The sequence below is a fragment of the Gossypium hirsutum genome, chromosome D05 (assembly GCF_007990345.1).
Source record: "Gossypium hirsutum isolate 1008001.06 chromosome D05, Gossypium_hirsutum_v2.1, whole genome shotgun sequence".
NCBI classification, from domain to species: Eukaryota; Viridiplantae; Streptophyta; class Magnoliopsida; order Malvales; family Malvaceae; genus Gossypium; species Gossypium hirsutum.
Window position 1 is genome coordinate 16,302,721 of NC_053441.1, and position 20,486 is coordinate 16,323,206.

General features: G+C 36.6%; 3 protein-coding genes and 1 long non-coding RNA gene across 5 annotated transcripts; 3 read left to right on the forward strand and 1 right to left on the reverse strand.

Annotated features, from left to right (window-relative positions):
* Window positions 1-799: 799 nt before the first annotated feature.
* On the forward strand, window positions 800-5,174 carry LOC107905639 (T-complex protein 1 subunit beta). Its single transcript, XM_041094023.1, has 12 exons — window positions 800-935; window positions 1,238-1,296; window positions 1,409-1,465; window positions 1,637-1,702; window positions 1,806-1,917; window positions 2,068-2,196; window positions 2,629-2,700; window positions 2,914-3,029; window positions 3,200-3,276; window positions 3,551-4,036; window positions 4,114-4,429; window positions 4,833-5,174. Exons 2-12 carry the CDS (start codon window positions 1,291-1,293, stop codon window positions 4,977-4,979), a joined length of 1,584 nt encoding a protein of 527 aa, XP_040949957.1. The 5' UTR covers window positions 800-935; window positions 1,238-1,290; the 3' UTR covers window positions 4,980-5,174.
* Window positions 5,175-6,961: 1,787 nt separating this feature from the next.
* On the forward strand, window positions 6,962-10,904 carry LOC107905638 (tRNA pseudouridine synthase Pus10). Of its 2 annotated transcripts, none has more exons than XM_016832331.2 (15): window positions 6,962-7,270; window positions 7,398-7,723; window positions 7,821-7,941; window positions 8,094-8,202; window positions 8,289-8,416; window positions 8,549-8,620; window positions 8,804-8,872; window positions 8,973-9,053; window positions 9,159-9,278; window positions 9,364-9,438; window positions 9,560-9,640; window positions 9,746-9,819; window positions 9,918-9,978; window positions 10,380-10,435; window positions 10,632-10,904. In XM_016832331.2, exons 1-15 carry the CDS (start codon window positions 7,091-7,093, stop codon window positions 10,705-10,707), a joined length of 1,629 nt encoding a protein of 542 aa, XP_016687820.1. In that variant the 5' UTR covers window positions 6,962-7,090; the 3' UTR covers window positions 10,708-10,904. The 2 variants fall into 2 exon arrangements, with proteins under 2 accessions (XP_016687820.1, XP_016687821.1); XM_016832332.2 differs by having other exon boundaries at window positions 7,026-7,270; window positions 7,409-7,723.
* A 1,377-nt stretch (window positions 10,905-12,281) lies between these two features.
* On the forward strand, window positions 12,282-15,707 carry LOC107905636 (rop guanine nucleotide exchange factor 1). Its single transcript, XM_016832330.2, has 6 exons — window positions 12,282-12,533; window positions 12,682-12,968; window positions 13,383-13,499; window positions 13,609-14,147; window positions 14,435-14,788; window positions 14,977-15,707. The coding sequence occupies exons 2-6, from the start codon at window positions 12,683-12,685 to the stop codon at window positions 15,340-15,342; spliced, it is 1,662 nt and encodes a 553-aa protein (XP_016687819.1). The 5' UTR covers window positions 12,282-12,533; window position 12,682; the 3' UTR covers window positions 15,343-15,707.
* Window positions 15,708-17,610: 1,903 nt separating this feature from the next.
* Window positions 17,611-18,805, reverse strand: LOC107905635 (uncharacterized). Its single transcript, XR_001686569.2, has 2 exons — window positions 18,011-18,805; window positions 17,611-17,872 (listed from the first exon to the last, which is right to left on the reverse strand). It is a non-coding gene; the product is annotated as an uncharacterized lncRNA (long non-coding RNA).
* Window positions 18,806-20,486: the final 1,681 nt, after the last annotated feature.

A 20,486-nucleotide genomic window follows, 5' to 3' on the forward strand; every position in this document is an offset into this window, starting at 1 on the left:
TAATGCCCTTTTAATTAAAATTATTTGCAGAAGTGTTTCGCCTACGAATGACCAGCCTCTCGGAATTACAACAAATCCTGTCGATTTAAATAAGACATGTTGAAAGGGATGTGAACTTTTGTGCAAACAGATTGGCGAAGGTGAGACTAACACTTGAGGATGAGCCGAAAATCAAAAATAAAAATTGCGGTAAATTAATCTTAGATAAGACAAGCTCATAACGGATAATAAATGAGTGTTTTTGAACATAAACTAACTGAGCATATTTTATTAGCTGATGACGATGCGATGGCCAGCCAGTGTGTGATGTAAATTATTGCTCCATTTTTCCAAAAAGAAAAAACTGAGCATACTTTTATTTGAACTTGTTGATTTAATAAATGAATATAAAATTCCTTTTTCTGGAAAATGAGCATAAATTTTGTATTTTAATATAATTTATTTCTTCTATTTTTATAACATTAGTTAGTTTAAAATTTTAATATTGTTAATTAATTATATTAAAATGTTGACGTAATTTTAAATAAAAATATTTATATGTCAAGTTGTTAATCAAATGCTTAAAAGTGTTTTTAAGAAAATTATAATCTAGTAAAAAGTTTATATGTTAACCCAAATGCTTAAGGATGTTTTAGAAAACATTCCATATCAGATATTTAATGGGAATATAATCAAAATTAACAAGTTGGGTTAATTAATAATTTTATAAAATTAGGAGGATTAAATTATGTCTAATTAAAGTACATGAGTTAAATTCCCAATTGTATGATAATAGAGGGACCAATATTAGAATTTCACCAAAAAAGTCCAAAACCCTTGCGAGCTTATAGCGCACAGCAAAGCCCCAAGGCCAGAAAACACTAGCCCTGCTTCTGTTTTGTGTTCTCAGCGGGATCCGAATCTCCGATTTTCCCAAGCATCGCGCATACGATCAGGTGATACCCTAGTCAGTTCAACCATTTCTAGGGTTTCTGGTTACTACTACGACTACAACTGTTTTGTTTTTTTTTTTCTTTCACCTTCAATTTTTGCAGCCATGTTACGATTCTTTCTTTTAAAAGTTCTTTCGGTCAGTTTCTAAGTGAAATGAGGGAAATGAAGTGAAAATGTCTAAGACAACCTTTACCGGTTCATTTTATACAAAATTAGGGTTCATTATGTGGCATTTTAGATTAGTTCTTGCAGATGTATTTCATGTTTGTTGTTGATTAAAGTTACTTCCTTTTAATTGCTTCAGGTCTTTTTTCTCTGCACTAAGACTCAGAGCTACTCTCGTCCTAGTTATTTTCCATGGCGGTGCGTTATTTGCCCAATAGTACTTGTGTTCAGTTAGATTTGTTTTTCGCACTTCTTTTTCCCAGTCTTTGAAGTTTTATTTTGCGTATGCTTTGCTTGGTAAATGTGATAGATTGAGAAAATTCTTAAAGATGATGCTAGTGAAGAGAAGGGGGAGCGTGCCAGAATGGTAAGTCATTATAACTAGAATAAAAATATAAAATGCTGATATTCTGTTTTAAAGAAGGGAAAAAAACCCTAATTGTTTGGAATTCTGTGGTTATACTTTTATTGCATTGTTGTTATTCTGGGTATGTTATTTTCGGTAATGTAAGATATATTTGTTCTTTTTTATCTTCAGGCATCATTTGTTGGGGCAATTGCAATTACTGACTTGGTTAAGACAACCCTTGGGCCAAAGGGAATGGTAAATTTTCCACATTGTCTATACAAATTAAAAGAATACTTAACATTTGTTTTTCTCCTCTACTTTAAATCGTGACTTTATTGTTGGTGAAATTATGTGGCAGGATAAAATTTTACAGTCAACTGGCAGGGGAAATGAAGTCACTGTTACAAATGATGGAGCTACCATCTTAAAGTCCCTGCACATTGACAACCCAGCGGCAAAAGTTTTGATTGGTACCTATAAATTGTTTTTTTCTTTACTACCCTATGATTAACATAGTTGCTTTTTTGTCGACGTATTAACAATCTTGCACAAGTTTGAATTTTTTGTTGCACAAGATAGCTGTTATATTTTTAGATAATGACCATTGATACAATATCCAGACATCTCCAAAGTTCAAGATGATGAAGTTGGAGACGGGACAACCTCTGTTGTGGTTTTGGCTGGGGAGCTTTTAAGGGAGGCAGAAAAGCTAGTGGCAGCCAAGATTCACCCTATGACAATAATATCAGGTTCTTTTTGGCCTCATTTAGTACATTGCTTCCTATTGTTTTTCTTTTATGACGCCTCTTGAGACACAACGATTATTATTCTTTTATGATGCCACTCGCTCTTGCGTGTTTTTCTTTCCACTAAATGTTGCATGTATTTTTGTGGCTTGTTTGTTGTATTATTTCAAAGGTATGAAGCTGCTGCCGCGGGGGGGGGGGGGGATCTGATCAGAATAAAAAAAGGAACTGTTAAATTTTTATATCTCTGTCCTTGCTTCTGATAGTGCTCAACCTTTCATTATCACATTTTGTATCTTATTTGTAGAAAAATAGCAGTGCAATTGCATTTGTATCTAGACTATGTTTGGTTTTATTTTCTTTCATTTTGTCGGTGTGCCAATCACAAACTGAGTTCTGGTTCAGAGTTTATAACAATATATGCTTCTTTTGTAGGTTATAGAATGGCAGCCGAATGTGCTCGTAATGCTTTGTTGCAGAGGGTTGTGGATAACAAAGAGAATGCAGGTTAAGATTGTTGGATATGATGAATGATCACATTTATTTTATTTGTTTATTGTATGAGACCTCTATGCTTTGTATCATGTCAAATGTTTTAGGTTTGTTTGTTCCTCGTTGAACTTAGTTCTTTAATGTGTTTGACTTGAAATCATTAAGGGAGTTGTCCTTGTCACTGGAATGTCTTTTTTCTCATGCATGCGGTATTTCTGAATATTGCAGAGAAATTCAAGTCAGACTTGATGAAAATTGCAATGACCACTTTGAGCTCCAAAATTCTCTCTCAGGATAAGGAGCATTTTGCACAACTAGCTGTGGATGCTGTTATGAGGTTAAAGGTGACAATTTTTCTGCATTTAACATTTTACCACTTCAGTTGAATTTTTTGCACAACTAGAGGCGGGTTTGTGCAAGGGATTCCCCTTTCCCATGTTTATTACTTTAATCGAATTTCTTCTCCCATATTTATTTTTTCTGAGTTTTTATGGCATGTTATTTGTAACTCCAGGGGAGCACAAATTTAGAGGCCATCCAAATTATCAAGAAGCCTGGAGGATCTTTGAAGGATTCCTTTTTAGATGAAGGGTGAGTTCTTTTGTATTTCCTATCCCCTTCAATATTTATTATGATAGTTTTTGGTGGGATGTGCTGGGTCCCTAGTATGTCTTTATTCTGCTAAAGTTTTGATCCGATTTTATGACACTTGTCATTGTATAGAATATGTTGTGACTAAGGACACCAACAGCTTCATTTTGTTGCAGGCTTTGCTACATTGTTTCTTATTCTGTCTTTGAATAGTTTAAAGCTTTACTTAGGAATCTCTATTTTGTTGATTTAATCATGAATTCTATGCTTTCAGATTCATTCTTGACAAGAAAATAGGTCTCGGACAACCAAAACGAATAGAGAACGCAAAGATTTTGGTGGCAAATACTGCAATGGATACAGATAAAGTGAAGATATATGGTGCACGTGTTCGCGTTGACTCAATGTCTAAGGTTGCTGAGATTGAAGGGGCTGAAAAGGAAAAGATGAGAGAGAAAGTGAAAAAGATCTTAGGACATGGGATTAACTGCTTCGTTAACAGGCAGTTGATTTACAATTTCCCCGAAGAACTCTTTGCAGATGCAGGCATACTTGCTATTGAGCATGCTGATTTTGATGGGATAGAACGTCTGGCTTTGGTAACAGGTGGTGAAATTGCTTCAACCTTTGACAACCCAGAGTCTGTTAAGCTTGGACATTGCAAGCTTATTGAAGAAATTATGATTGGTGAGGACAAGTTGATCCACTTTTCTGGTGTTGAAATGGGTCAGGCTTGTACTATTGTGTTGAGAGGGGCAAGGTATAGTATTGCAGTATCTCCTCTAGTTCTCTTTTAATATATTTGCATTTTCCATAACATGCAACTATTTGTGGCAGCCATCATGTGCTGGATGAAGCTGAAAGGTCTCTGCATGATGCCTTGTGTGTGCTGTCTCAGACAGTCAATGATACTAGGGTATTGCTTGGGGGTGGATGGCCTGAGATGGTAATGGCAAAGGAAGTGGATGAATTGGCACGGAAGACTCCGGGGAAGAAGTCTCATGCTATTGAAGCTTTCTCGCGTGCGCTTGTGGCCATCCCAACAATTATTGCTGACAATGCTGGTCTAGACAGTGCAGACTTAGTAGCTAAGCTTCGTGCAGAGCACCACAAGGAGGGATGCAATGCAGGGATTGATGTCATCTCTGGATCTGTAAGTGCTGAAATTGAATTATTTTAAAAAGTAGAATAGGATAAAATTTCTTTATCGTTTGTAATTTGTTTGAAACCAGCTGCAAATTATTTTGTGTCCAGTCGGTAATTTCATGTTCAATCCTCTAAGGATATTATTCCTAGATAAGTACACCAGCTTAGATATGGCTGCTGAACATCATTACAGACTAATTTCACTGTTCATGAATACCTTACCAAGAGATTCAGTTTCTTGGGAGTATTCATCCTAATGTTATAGATTGAAACACTGATATTGTTTAGGCCTATTTGGTATGCAAGACAGGCAATGATTGTATAGAGATTCAATACAACCAAACAAAATGGAATACTTATAGTGTTCGTTCCTTGCTGTGATGGGTGATATGTTTCAACCTTTTTAACAGGTAGGAGATATGGCAGAGCTAGGAATCTCTGAAGCCTTCAAAGTCAAGCAAGCCGTATTGCTATCTGCAACTGAGGCTGCTGAAATGATTCTCAGAGTTGATGAAATCATCACATGTGCGCCAAGGAAGAGAGAAGATAGAATGTGAAAATGACGATAGTCAACGGCACATTCATTTGTTGTAACGGATTACTGTCTTTGGCATTTGCTTGTTGATTTTGATTGTTTTTCACTGCAGTATGGTTGGATTCTAGAACTGAAGTTTTGGTGGCTTGTTTCAGTTTTTACTGAAAATGGAAGCAATCTTCACTCCATTAAAAATCTAAAACTAGCGATTTTTCAATGCTAAATTTTCCATAGCATGTATTATCCGATTTTCCTCGTGGTTCTACAACCGTTTGTGTGGATACCCGATTATCAGATTTCCGAGTCTTTAGCATCCCTTTTCATGAAGTTAGGACTTGTTACTGTAGCCCAAAATCTGTTTATCTGAATTTAGTTCATTTATAGTCAAGCAGCTAAACTATGGAGGTTATAGCCTGACAGCACAGCTTGATTTTCTATATTTTGCCTTTTGATATATGACCTTGCAAATTATGGTACCAATTATCAGTTCTCTGTTGATATGAATGTAACACTTAAGGTGTAGCATTGGCTTCCTGTTAAATAGTGTATCACAGAAGAAAGATTAGTACCTTATGCCTTGGAGCCACATCTTAGTATCACACGTCCAAAAGGAATAGACCAGGCATGGTTGTGATCATGCTTGGATCTCCCCTGCAAATGCATTTGATAATCGCTCGAGCTGCAAATCCCTGCAAAATTGGCAGCGGTGATCTATCAACATGGGACAATCAAGAAGAAAGCACTACATTATTTGGCTTAGGGCTTCATAGCTGATAGCCTCAAGTTGAAGGCCGGAACAACTAAGAATTAATGATTATTAGCCTTCATGCAGACATGCAGTTGAGTGGTGCAGCACTAACCACAGGTTAGTTGGACTTCAAAAATGGCTGGAGAAGGATCTGAGAAGCCATCTGTACCGCGCAGAAAGAGACACTGAATAATCATTTCTAGATTATCAACTGCCACCATGACAGTGTTAGAATCAGATTATCATGTCAAAGAGGATTCACCTATTTACTTCATACCACATTGTTTCTAATAACTTCTGATTTCAATTTCAAGAATTTCTGCTTTAACTTAGTACTTCAAGGAAATGAAAAACGTCATTTAGGATTAACAAAATAAGGAAGCAAAGTAATCAATAATCAATCTGTTTACTTTTATGGTACCACCTCAATTTTTATTTTTACTTGCCATCGTTTCAGATAACGAATACAAAGTACAAACCTTTATCATGTATCTGCAAAAAGAACAACAATTGTTAATTACAGTACAAAACAGGTTTATACTGAGATTTTCATATAATTGGATTTTAGTAGAAGACAAATTTTATGTCCCTACGTTTTATGATTAACAAAGTATCAAAATTCATGATAAATAAAATTTGCTTGTAATTGATTCATATTTGGCAATTAAGTAGCATGATGGGAACATCATCTGTACTCTACAATTTCATGGTAAACTGCTCTCGATTTTCACGGTAAACATATTTAAAAGTTCATCGGTATCAATGGCGTTGCGTCCACATGCTCCGACGCCCAAGGCATAGACAGCTACATCTCTGCCTACAAAGAAACATATGTTGCCTATACAAATTACATTAAAAAGACAGTTATATATTAAGCTGAGAGCCGCCGAAGGAGAAGGATCAACCATGCGAGCTTTTCAAAGATTAGCAGTAAAGAGATTGCAGTCAATAATGAACCCCATATAAAGGGTCAAGTAAATCTGTTATATATTGAATTTTGATGATCAATTTGCATAGAAGCTGAACGAGGGCAATGATTGATATAAATCATTCGAAAATCTAAAAATGGAAGACAATAGAGAGGTTTGTACTTTATACCCGACATAAGGAATGGGCCTTGTCTATGTTTCTGTCTTAAGCTTTCCTAGAAATGGGTCGTTGAGCGAGTTTGGACTATGGAGGTCGATTGGTCCATAGATTTGATGGTTATCGGCCTTGTTATTATTACGTGATTTTGTTTCAAGCCTCAATGTCAAAGAAAGGCCGCTTGTTTTAATAAAACTCATATAAACTAAAAACTCGGCTAGTCATGCCGCCCCGCCATCTAAAGTAAAACACACTTCAACAGTTAAACCTCCCTTTTCTAAGCACCAGCTGTTCGAAAAATGTCCAACGAGGTCGAGTCTGCGCAGGTTAGCGACGCCATGGAGGTGGCGCAACTTAGTAGCTTGGCTGCAGTGGACAGCCACGCCGGTTCTTGCGAGGCGGAGATGCCGTCGCGGCTTCTAAATGACGCCGTTCGGTCATTGCCTTATCATGTCGTCAAGGACCTTTTGTCTATCGGGGTGCGTTCTTTTTGCATTTTTCATCGTCAAATTACTTTATCGAAACCGTTTTTACTATTGCATTTGATAAACTAAATGAAAATCAATCAAGTACGGCCTCTTTTATGTATCCGTGTGTTTGTTTTAGGTGTGTTCTAGATGCGTTCTACGGATATTGGGTACCGAGGACCATATTTATTGCCATTCATCGTTTTCACAATCGATGCTCTGTTCAGTTCTTGAAGAAGTGACTGGTTTTAAATCAGAATGCGATTTTCAATTCTGCAGCGTTTGCTTGGGTGTCTTACAGTTAATTTACCGCGATGACAAAGAAACGTTGGTGAAAATGGAGAGTCCAAATGACATGGCTTTAGTCATTGCGGAGTTGGTTAAGAAAGAAGGCCATCAAATTGATGGATTTTCTCTAGAAGTTTCCATACCACAATTTATCTTAGAAAATGAATCCTCTTTGTTGTAAGCCTGTTTTATTCTTTTGCTCTTTTTGGTGGGTTTTATGTTAGGGTTTATCGTTTGCCCATTAATACATAGCATCTCCCCCCAAAATTTGTAGGTCAGGTATGAAGAAGAGATATGAATCAGAGCCATGGCTTCAAGAAAGGTTACTTTCCAAATGCGTCTCTGTTAAGGATGTTCTGAAATTTGCTATAACAAAACCCCTTGAAACGTTATTGGTAAGTATAATTTGCTTGTAATTGATTCAATGTTCCGAAATATTGCTGGTTGGAATCCCTTTTAATAAAATTTGTTTTGTGGCCATGTTGATTGTATACTGTCCGTTATTCAGTATGGTGTATTAATACTGAATTGAATTAAAGTTTTGCAGGATACTAAAGCTAGTGCAAGCTCTTTTCGGATCCGTTTGGCTTACACTCATAAAATGGCATTTGGAAATTCTGTTGAAAGGAATCAGGGATTCAAAAGGCGAAAAATAGGTATTTTAGATCCTTTGAAACATATACTGGGGACTCGGTTGCATCTAGAAGCAATAACATTCACTCTGATTTCACTGGTGATACAGGCACTGAGAATGGGTTGCAAAATGTAAATGATGAGTCAGTAGTTGCCAACAAAGATTGTTCCGATTATCCTACTAATGAAACAATTGCTGTCACTGGAAGATCTTCTTTGAAAGTGCCCATAGATAAGGTTGTGTTCTGTAATATTTTCTGACTGCAATTTCCTTGCTTGCAAAACCTTTTACTAGTCTAGGTCTTGAAATTCAATACTGTTGTTTATCTTGATGTTTCTTAGCACTTAGTTTGGTCTTTGCCTTTTCAGGTTAGTGAACCTTGCCACTTGGTATACCTTTGCTACAGGACGCATATTTACCTATGTGGTAGATATCTGAAGGTAAGTTAATACATTAGAACATATTTTGCATCCATATTCAAGCATTATGAGTTTGACTTATGAGATTGCACGATGGCAATTGTTGAGATTAAAAAAGATACTATCCTTGGAATTATTGAGACCTTGAACAAGCCTTGTATTTTGTTCTGATTTCCAATATATGGTGTTCTCCATTTATTGCAGTACTCAAGAAATGTGAGCCAAACACGCTGGATAATTGATGAGGAAAGGATGGGAGAAGCTTCTGTTGAGGTATTAGACAGTGCTTTGTTTCTCTTTATTGTCCTAATGAGGTTACTTTATCTATGTAATAATACCTGAAACTGAACAAATTTGTTTGTTTCTTCTTTAGGAGATAATAGGTAGCAACATCCTTCCTATGTGTCGGGGTGATAATTACAAGTTTCATGCTGCTGGAAGAGAAGATATTGATGTGATGAAGTTCTAGTTTTTGTTGATTGCTTGCTTAAACTTGATACATTTTTGTCCCCCACAAAAAATCAGTGAGTATTGTGCTTATCTATGGAACCTATTGCAGGTCCGAATGTTGGGTTCAGGCAGGCCTTTTCTGCTTGAGATACAAAATGCACGCCAAGTTCCATCCGAAGAGACTGTTAAGGAAATTGAATCAAAGATAAATGGCTTGGAGAATAAACTAGTGAGTTCTAATACGTTGTCATATACATTTGTGTATCAAATGATTTAGATTTTAAGACTTAGTTGCACATAACGCATTCTCGTAGGTTGGAGTTAAAAATCTTCAAGTAGTAGGCAGTCAAGGTTGGACACTGATGCGTGAAGGAGAAGCCGAGAAGCAGGTGGTTTTGGCTTTCATAATTGTTTATTGTAGCTAATCCTTTTATCATTAGGACTAAAATATCAAGTTTCAGTAAAACTAGACCTGGCAATTCTATCTTTACAATATCCTCTTTCATGCAGAAGCAATATTGTGCATTAGTGTGGATTTCTCGTCCACTTGAGGATGAAGATGTGTGCTCCATATCATTGCTTAATGACATGGTTAGCTGTTCTTTGAGCTTTATTTTTATTTTTCATTGAATATCTACCAGGTAAAATAATATAGCACCCTCTATTTAGTGAGAACTTTCTGTTGTCTTTGCGCAGCAAATTCTGCAAAAGACCCCAATACGGGTGCTTCATCGTAGGAGTCCATTAGAACGCAAGAAAATTATATATTGGTTGGCATCTGTCCATTACACATCTTTATTTGCCAGATATATTTTTTAAATTCAAAAGGTCTAACCATGTTTCTATTTCATACCTAAATCCTGTATAGGATGAAGATTGAGAGGATTGCTGAAAGCTCCCAATATTTTCTTTTGCATCTCTGCACTCAGGTAATGATTTTCTTTACTTGAAACATGGTCAGATATATCCAGTTTGTTTAGAGGGGGTGTGGAGGGTCTTCAAATAGGTGAAATTAATAGTTTTTGCCCTTCTTGGTTTGTTTTTGTGAGGACCATGCCTAGGTGCTCGGTACGCATGTAGAGTTGTATGGATTATAGGCTGTGGCACCTTGGTAGATTGCTATTGATCATTTATGAAATTTAATATTGGCTAGAGTACTCCACAAGTATTCTTCAAGCCATGATTTACTGAGTTATAGTAAATAGTACTTCTAAATAAATGATGGTCATATTGGTCAGGAAGACACTAGCATAGGATGGGGATTTCCACTGTAAATGTGTGATGTTTTTTGATGGGGAATATGTGATACACTGATATAATTGGAATGCAGGCTGGAACTTATATCAAGGAATTTGTTCATGGTGATTTTGGGCGCACTCAACCCAGGTACTACACTAAACTAAAAATGATATCGTTATACTATCAGTTAGTGACGATAATGGAGAAGCACCAAGTATTACTAGATGACTATTCTTACCATTTTCTTTATATATGTTCTTTTTCTTTGGGTCCAAACATTTTTTCCTATAATGTATCTATACCTGCAGCGTCATTGAAATCTGATGAATATACTCTTCTGCAGTATTGGATCAATCCTAGGATGCAGAGCAGAGATATTGCAGCTCGATGTTACAGACGTAAAAATGGATTCTGAGTGAATGAGGCGTTAGTGTCCAATGATGCTACGCTACACATCAAGTTTCTTTTTTGTAGTCTCTGAACTGACAGTGAGTGTAACTACTCTTTTTTCCTTTTCTTAAGTTTAGTTGTTAGCCTTTTGTTTTCTATTTGATTCCTTACATTTTAACAAATGAGAAACATAGGTTATTATAGATGGTTGGCATTCAAAGGCAAATGTTTCAAGTTGCTTTTACCTCTTGTTTTGGTTCGTGGGCAAGGAATGTTCTGATGATGGGTTGGGTTGTTTGGGGGGTCTGGTTAAGTAATACAACCATAGTTAGTATAGGATGATTACTGCCCTAAGGTTTTAGTTCCAGTGATTAATATGTTGTCCTTTTAGGGGAGGGCTATCTATGTCTGTCAATGTCATCTCTTCTCCTCTCGTTTGCTGTTTTCATTATATAGTCGACAAAAGCATTAACTGACCAAAAAAACAAAGCATTAATATTTCTAACCGGAAATGCTGCGATCTGTAGTGAGTTGATTCCAATATGAGATCTTCTATCTATGATTAGAACTAAAAATATAACTCAATTCATGGTTATTTTTATTAATTATATGCAGATTCAACAAATTAATTAAAATTGCTCGATAACCCAAATTCTAAGGTTTTGTTACATTTGTTAATTTTTTTTCTATAAATTTCGTACAAAGGGTATCTGATAATTTAACAAATTCACCCTCAAAATTCTGAGCTACAAAGCTAATGTTCACCTAAAAAATTGTTTTTACACCCGAAGTTTCAATCATGTTGCAATCAGTTCATTTAGGCATATGTATATAGACGTATTTTCTTAGATAATTTCATTAATAGTCAAAATGATGATACAACTTTATATAGATGTATTATTAACACATAATTTAATTGATAATCAATAGTTCTCACTTGATTAAAAATATTATAATTTAATAATTAAACTATTCAAAAGTTTTCATTTAAGTCATTTGGTTGTTAAAATCAATGGTATATGATTTTCTTTATTCGCATTACTTGTACAAATCAAAGATTCTTTTTTCATGAAACAACTTTGAACATTACGAATTTGTAAATTAAAATTTAAACAACTTTTTTCTTCGATCTCTTACATTGATTGTCAGCTTGACTTGGATATAAGGTATGTTCTGTTCATTGATGGGTATTGATCTATTGTGCCGATTGTCACTTGGAGATCGCTAGCATTTAAGAAAAAAGTTAATAGCCTAGTAACTTATAAATAAAAAAAATATTTGAATAGTTTAATAACTTAAATAAAATCCTTTGAATAATTCGATGATTGAAACAAAAATTTATCCATACCATAATTTAGTGATTAATAGTAAAACTTTCACTAATCAAAATATATACAACTTAGAAGTCAGTGGAAGTATTGTTGGTTTCCATTCCTAATTAATGCTAGAGACGTAATTAAGTAGAGTAATTTGGTAAAGGAAGTTGGAACATCGACAAATAAAGATGAAAAAGAGAAATATATTTTATATAGTATTTTAGAAGGAAATAAGTAAAGACCCACCAAATTTAAAGGAATGGTAAAGTTGGTGGGGGATCCATAAATTTATTGATAAAAACTAATAAACACATTAACCTACACCGCATACTATCCCATTTACGCCTCAACCCAACTCCATCGTGTATTAAACGCGGCACTATCATTTCCAATCGCGTGAAACAAACATTCTTTCATAACCCTACACGGGCAGGGCGTGCCACTCACGCTCCATGATCACCCGCCAACTAAAAGGAGAAACCGCCATTGTCTTCCATTGCAACGGCAATATGGCCTCCAAAGCCGAATAAAGAAACAGAGTATACTTCCCTTTGAATCTTTATTTCTTCATTCATTATTTTGCTTTCTTTCTTCTTCTTTTTCAACTCGACCGTACGGCCCCATAATGCCGGCAAGAATAGGTAAACCATTTGCAAGTTTGTTGAGCATTTGATCTTTGACTTGAAGAATGGGGAGCATTTCGTCTGAGGAATCTTTCGATCAAATAAGCGAGCAGTTGGAGAGTTACAATTTGAGCGCCGACGTGAGTGAATCCGAGAGTTCAAGTGGGTTTTCCTGTCGTCGGTTTGACCGAGGTGGTTCGAGTTCTTTGACCTCTTCGCCCCCCGCGGGGTCAGAGCTTGTCGACGGTGCTAGTTTCAAAGAGCGACTTCCCGTGATGTTGCCGGTCGTCGGTGGAAGACACGTGGTCATTCCGACGACGAAGGCGGAGGTATCGGAGGCCGAAATGTCCGGTGCGTTCACTGCACTTTTGTTTTTATTTTCTATTTAGCGCTTAACTAAATTGAGAGTAGAATTTGTCCCTTCATTGAAGGTTTTGGAGGCAATTTTAATTAGGTAAAGATCGAAGACTTCTGGTTGAATCTTTTTTGCTGCATGCATATACCAACGTAGTTAGTTAGTGACGGTTGTTTAGATCTGTTATCTACTTTGATCTCTTAAAACTATGTTTGGCTTTATACCTTCCCATTTATTATTACGTTTTAAGTTTTAACTCGACTCCAAGTTTTCGGTACAAATCGGACTTCTCAATCGAACAAAGCCCAATAATATGGACAGATTTTTCTGCAAAGTCTAGTTTGACTCTGCTGTTCCTCTGTGTTTTTTTAGGTTTATTTGTGTTTGAATTACTATTGATGTTACTGCAGAAATAGAATTGATGAAGGAAAGGTTTGCTAAACTTTTGCTTGGAGAAGATATGTCAGGTGGAGGGAAAGGAGTTTGTACTGCTCTGGCCATCTCCAATGCCATTACAAATCTTTCTGGTTAGTTTCTTGTTCTAGCATTTCATTTCTGTTCTAGTTTTTTCCTTGGCTCATCATTAACAAGAGGTTAAAAACTTCAAATCTGAATCGATTTGTTAACTTCTTGCAGCTTCTGTGTTTGGGGAACTATGGAAATTAGAGCCATTATCACCACAAAGGAAAATGATGTGGCGTAGAGAGATGGACTGGCTTCTGTGTGTAAGTGATTCCATAGTGGAGCTTAAACCGTCATTGCAAGAGTTTCCAGGAGGGGGAACCTTTGAGGTTATGGTGGCCCGCCCACGCTCAGATCTATATGTAAACCTCCCAGCACTCAAGAAACTTGATGCAATGCTGCTAAGCATTCTTGATAGCTTTCATGATTCTGAATATTGTTATGCTGATCGTGGGGTGGTCATCTCCGATAACGATGGAATTGAGGCATTTCCTTCATCTTCGACATCTGAGTGGCCATCTATTAGGCAGGAAGAGAAGTGGTGGCTCCCATTTCCTAAGGTTCCCCCTTCTGGTTTATCTGAAGACTCAAGAAAGAGATTGCAGCAGTGTAGAGAATGTACGCACCAGATCCTTAAGGCTGCTATGGCAATAAACAGCAATGTCTTGGCTGAGATGGAAATCCCAAATGCTTACCTCAAGAGCTTACCCAAGGTTTGGAGACTGCTCCTAGTATACAAAATTGTTTCATGTGGCATGAGAAAATAAAATATATTTTCAAAAAGAGAAACCGTGAGGCTAATTTGTATCGAGTATTTATGTATTATTAGGTTCCTGAAAGTGTCATTTGATTCTGAGCTTATTTGTGACATGTATTCACACACTATGCATTTTGATTGATTACTATTGCTCATGCATCTTTGTTTCCATTTTCCTTCCTTTTGGGAGCATTTTATGCGCATAATCATTGATTCCTTATGCCGTTTTTACTTGTCTTCCAGTGTGGAAAGGACTGTTTGGGTGAGGGCATGTATCGTTACTTAACTGCTGACCAGTTCTTCCCTGAGTGTCTTCTTGATTACTTAGACCAATCATCAGAGTACACTACTCTCGAAATAGCTAACAGGGTTGAGGCTTCTGTGCATATTTGGAAACAAAAATACTCAAAAAGGCATTCACTACGTGCAAAGGTTGGAAAGTCATCATGGGGTGGCAAAGTTAAAGGTTTTGTTGGTGACATAGAAACGACTAAGGTTTTAGCTCAGCGGGCCGAGACACTCTTACAGAATTTAAGGCTACGGTTTCCAGGCCTTCCTCAGACTTCTTTAGACGTGAGCAAAATTCAGCATAACAAGGTACTTCATCTTACCATGAATTAGTTCTTAAAGCATCATAGGTCCTGTGGACCTGTCTCCATCAATAACATGTGTTTATTAAGATTTCGCATGAACTTGCATCTTCTTTTTTCCTTTTTCTTTTTGGGGATTGTTGAAATATGCTAAAGGCAAAGAGAATAGAGTAAAATTGTTGTTGGTTATTTTAGGATGTAGGACAAGCAATCCTTGAGAGCTACTCGAGAGTGATGGAAAGCCTAGCTTTCAACATAACAGCAAGGATTGATGATCTGCTATATGTGGACGATGCCACAAAACAACGCGCAAGTGCAACAGCAGAGTTAATGCCTGTTAATGAGCCAGGGCAAATTGGTGCTGCTCTGCCTATACAAAGGCGGATATTGCCCAGTCCTTTCTCATACCAACGTTCTCTTGCGGGTGCAACAAGTGGTATGGGAGCATCCAACGATTCAGATGAAATAGATGAGAGCCCAGATAGGAGGACTTGTCAACTTATAACTAATGGCAATCTTAGAGACGCATTGGCTGGCTCACTGGAAAGGCTAGCCTTTTGAAGAATGTAAGGAACAACGTCTTGCATCATCAACCTGGAAAAACTGGCAGTAGCACTTATAGATTAAGATTGAGATAGCCTACGCCATCACATGCATGCACCTCAAAGCTCTGATTTGTCATTACTTCTGACGGATTAGATTGGATCTTTGTATATATATTCCTTTATGGTTAGACATACAAAGTAGAGACTTTTTTTCTTCTCATTTCCCCAAACAATCAGGGAGGGGATATTGGTTTAGCCGGAACTCGCTTAAGTATCACCATTGTAGCAGAAACTGCTAGCAATTTTCTTGTGTTTCAAGAGTAGAGAAGCTTTATGATGGTATAAATTAATAGGTTGTTATGCGAACCTTATTAACACGCAGATTAACTTGCACTTATATTTTATTTGAAAAATGAAAATTATTTAAAACGACATGGCATCCTAAATTAAGTTGTAGGTTCGAAGGATAATGCACTACATATAGGCGAGAATCTTTAAATCTATATGGATTTTTATGTTAAAAATTGAAGAACAGAGAAAAACGAAACAATCGACTTCTCTGTTAATGGGGCGAATCATTAAGGCCCATTCATAACCCAACTTATAACAGTTGTCATGTACTCACGTCAAGTGGATTTCTTTCATTAAAATACTAAACCCAATTCATTAAAACGTTTTTTACTAATATAAAATTTCTAAACCATCTCAAGAGAATTATTTGTTCTTAACCACCATTCACATGGCTGCCTTGCCACATAACACTACCATTCAGAAAAGAATAATATTTAAAGTGAACAATCCTTTTTTATGATAGTAAAGAAATGAAATAAATTCCGATAGTGAAGGGTATATTGCAGCTGGTTAGAGGGCCCAAAGGAACCAACAGAAGAAGACGCGACATAACTGACGATCAAACAAAATACCTCTTCAAACAACTTTGTTGCAGGGCCGACTCATCACCAGAACTTGCCCCAACAAAACATATAACGTAAAAAAAGGAAAACAAGTTGAAATGTAAGAGTATATATGGTCCCCATTGATTGAGTCATAAGCATCTTTTACCTAGTCGTACTCTTGACCAAAATTCTCTCACGCATTGACCCAAACCCGCTCTATGTATGCAGCAAATAATAAGTAGTCAAGGCAGACAATGGTCCACTAGCACCACTCTGTTTACCCCAAAACCCAAAATTCCTGCTCCGACCCAGCAGTGTAGCTACCTCTGACTTCACCAATATCCTCCATTTGTACACGTTCAAAGCTCATGATAACCTACTCTGTATAGACCTAATGAATACATATCTTATATCACATTCAAGATAATGTTACCCATTTTCCGTCTAAACCCCACTTTTCCTTTTTTCCCTAGCAACTAGTAAAACTCAAACCCTTCACATCCATCCAACACATGGGTTCTCATTCTTTTATTTTTAATCCTGCATTGTATTAACGTACATTCTCATGCTTCTGCATCCTCACCACCAATCCTCGTCACTTTTCTTCTCACCAAGCTCAATTATATAGAACCAGAGTGAAAATATCGATGTGGAGTCACCGGAGTTAAATTAGGTGATTGGATGTTTACCTACCCTTTTTTGTTTGCGTTTTAACAATTGTTTAATGGTGTTTGTCAGTATTTCAATCATGAGGCTATGTATAAGGTGTTCAGGAGGGTGTAGAAAATGCAACCGGTACTAGGGCTAGCTGCCCCTAAATAAAAGAGACCCTGCCCTACAGATTCATTAGTGCACCGTGTCTGATTTAATTAAAAATATACAATATTTAAACGAAGTAAATAAATGACTGACATTTTTGAAGTTGGTGGCGCAATCATGCATGAGGCCATGAACATTAAAAATCCTTTTTTGCTTTCAAGTGTGTAATCTGATATCTGATAATTAACTTGCTCATAAACCTCTCAAGAAACCAAAATAATAAGTTTTAAAAGTTTCTAATTCAAAACCCTTCAATGGAATTATCATTTGGGTCTCATGCAACTCTGACAAAATCTTCTTGTTCCTGCCCTTGGGTTTTTTTTGTTTTCAAGGATAAATATGCAATTTCCACACACTTTCCCTTTTGTTTCGAAGGGGTTTTACTTGGAATTGGATATCAAATTCAGGGATCGATCCTTCAACACTTAAAAATGGTTTCATGGACCTTGACTGCATAAACATGAAGCTAATCATAAAACCCTAAATGGATTATGGAACCCCACATAGAAGTTCTGCAACTGTAACAAGTATTGCTGCTTGGGAAAGGAGAAAGTAGAGAAAAATTAATCTGTAAAACCTAGTTAGGGTTCTTAATTAGCAGTCAAAGACTCAAAGGGGGTTTAAAATAAGACCAGTTACAGAAATAAGAAAACAGAAGGTAGTGCCTCAAGTTGGTGGCACGCACCCTCAAACCTCAGTAGACTAGTCAGTACATATCTAACTACTGATAATCAAAACCTCCAAGTAGCAGAAGCTAGCATGATGAAAGTACCAAATAGATGGTAAAATGTTCTTCATTCCATTTCTTTTCGTATGAAGTAGTAAAGTTACCTGGCAATACATAGATAACCAGAAGGTGTCAACACTAAACCTGGCACGAACATGATTGTTGTTCACCGAAAGAAAAATAGTAAAAAACTGCAAAATATAGATGGAGATCATGGTACATATGTTATGCATGTTATTTACCTGGAAGTTCATCAGAGTGAGACGAAAGCTGGAAGAAATGCATCACAAGGATTTTACAAAGAGAAGCCAACAGAGCACAGTTGGCAGTATGCCCACCTCCATGAAAAACCAGAGGGGAAAAATACGGACTTTTTCCATGATGGGGAGGTGGACAGAATGCCAATAAACTCTGTAAGAAGCCCTTTGCTAAACCCCCATGAAAGCAAACTAAAAATGATAAACTAACTGTCCTTGTATTCACCACTGAGACACGAAGAGAAAGGAAGAGAAGAGAAGAGAAGAAAAGAAAAGAGTGTATAAATGAAAACAGGAGAGTGGAGTAGATGCCGATGGGGTTCTCCTATTTAAGATGCAATGAAGGAAGAATAGTAAATAAGAGAGAGAGTGAGATGGTGTCATTAATTAAAGAGGGAGGTAGAAGGACTGAGGAAGATAAGGGGTGTTTTTCAGACTAAAAAAGACAGATAAAAAATATAATTAAGATTGGATGGTTCATTCCCCTATAAGGGAAGGGCATATTTAGAAGAATCAAAGGATCATCTTCATCATCATGGTTATTCCCTTCTCTTCCCTCGTTACTGGTGAAAAACCCACCTCTCCCTTCAGTCTTTTTTTGGCCTTCCTCATCTAACCTTCCACTAGTCCCCCACCCTTTCCACCCCCCTCGTTTCTGATGAAACACGCCCTCATAATACCCCAACTCTCTCTCTATATATTTGCATACATCTGAAACCAAGGAAAAAGGGTTTTGATCGGTTTCACATTATATAAGTCTGGGATCATGGAGGAGCTGTGTAGGTAAGTGTTTTTATCCAAGGGAGATTAGGCGTGGACAACCACAATTAGTGGATTTAATGACATGCCAAACTTTTAGAGCGACTAAAACCCTCCATTTACAGTCTGTTGTTATACCTGTATTCTCCTTATTGGGGATTATATATAATGTGTATCACTAAGGATGAGCTACGCTCCTCGACAATTTTGACCTTAGTTAATTGTTGCACATTCGTGATAAGTAGCATTAAGAAAATTACATGACTTGTTTTGCTTGCTTTAATTTGACTTACGGTCTTGTTATACCTTAATGCCAAAACATTTCTTATGCCTTATGAATACAACCTACATAATTTATTCGAGGAAGTACCGGTGAAATATCCTTAAGGACCATTACATAGGATCGCATTTATTTAATAATTCGGTAAGTAAAATTTGACCCATTTCATAAGCTTCCCAATCTAAAAAAAAAAAAATCAATCTAGCTCACACCCTAAATTATATCTAAGATTAAACTTTACAAGAAAATCATTATTAGATGAAGCTCTATTTGAAGCCTTTCTCCATTTATAAATACACCTTCCTTCAAGAAGAACAATGGACAGACACAAAATGCTAAAACTCTATCCGAATGTTATCTCAACCACCTCCAACCTTCTAACCAAATGGCACTTCACACCATTCACTATATGAAACGCCCTTCACCTAGAAGCTCTCTGCACCTCAAACTATGTAAACCACCCTCCACCTAATGTAATTTCAGATGAAGCCTCCTAAGGCCCAGTGTATCTTTTAGTATTTGCCCTCCAATTGCGCCTAATCTCATTTTCGATGAAGCCTTTAAAGGCTTCAGTACCTTATCAACTGAGGCCTCTTCTTGCAAAAAAAAAAAACTACCAACAAAGGCTTTTTACGGCCCAATTCCACTTTTCATGTAGGCCTTTCGAGGGCTCTAATGTTGTTATCGGTGAAGCCTCTCAAAGCTCTAGCGTCGTATTAGTCAAAGCCTTTTAAGGCCCCAATGCCATTTACGACATACGCCTTCAAAATGCCCCAATGTTATTTTCGACTAAAGCTTTTTAAAGCTCTAGTGCCATGTTCTACAAGCCTCTTAGGGCCCTAACTCACTGTATCGACTACTAGCGTAGTAAGACTCTAACAATGGTATTTTAAAACCTAGTGTGGCTTCTGGCAAAGGCCTTTCCAAAAGCCCGATGGCATTTTTTGTAAAGCCTTTCTCAGGTTATAAGGCAAGTGTTAGGGTTGATAAAGAAAGTTTACTCGAAGAAGTATTTGGAGGTTTACGGAATGCAAGTTCAAAAATCGCAATTACTTGAACTGAACTAAATTCTATTTCTTATTTAATATATAATTAAATTTATTTTTCATGATATAAAAAAATATTTTATTTTTAAAATATGAAAATATTTTAAAAGTTTTTGAATATTTTTTGTTTATTAGAAATATTTATGAAAAAGACCTTGAAATTTTGACAAATAATATTCAAAAGCCATAAAATAAAGCTCATTTTATCTAAATAAATCTAAACAAATCATAACAAAAAAAAATATGAAAAAATCGATAACCGAATTGAGCCGAACCGACCGAAGTATGATAGACGGTTCAAAAAATCTAAAACCTGACCGAACAAAACCAATCACCCCTAGCAAGTGTTATTTCTTGCGCGAAGCTTTTGAGAGGC

Bases quoted from the DNA above. Each gene is read 5' to 3' on its own strand.
- LOC107905639 (XM_041094023.1), top strand. The intron at 1,918-2,067 runs GTACCTATAAAT...TACAATATCCAG, and splicing joins AGCGGCAAAAGTTTTGATTG to ACATCTCCAAAGTTCAAGAT. The intron at 4,430-4,832 runs GTAAGTGCTGAA...CCTTTTTAACAG, and splicing joins TTGATGTCATCTCTGGATCT to GTAGGAGATATGGCAGAGCT.
- LOC107905638 (XM_016832331.2), top strand. From the start codon at position 7,091: ATGTCCAACGAGGTCGAGTCTGCGCAGGTTAGCGACGCCATGGAGGTG. The intron at 7,271-7,397 runs GTGCGTTCTTTT...TGTTTGTTTTAG, and splicing joins AGGACCTTTTGTCTATCGGG to GTGTGTTCTAGATGCGTTCT. The intron at 9,641-9,745 runs GTTAGCTGTTCT...GTCTTTGCGCAG, and splicing joins TATCATTGCTTAATGACATG to CAAATTCTGCAAAAGACCCC.
- LOC107905636 (XM_016832330.2), top strand. From the start codon at position 12,683: ATGGGGAGCATTTCGTCTGAGGAATCTTTCGATCAAATAAGCGAGCAG. The intron at 12,969-13,382 runs GTGCGTTCACTG...ATGTTACTGCAG, and splicing joins ATCGGAGGCCGAAATGTCCG to AAATAGAATTGATGAAGGAA. The intron at 14,789-14,976 runs GTACTTCATCTT...TGGTTATTTTAG, and splicing joins GCAAAATTCAGCATAACAAG to GATGTAGGACAAGCAATCCT.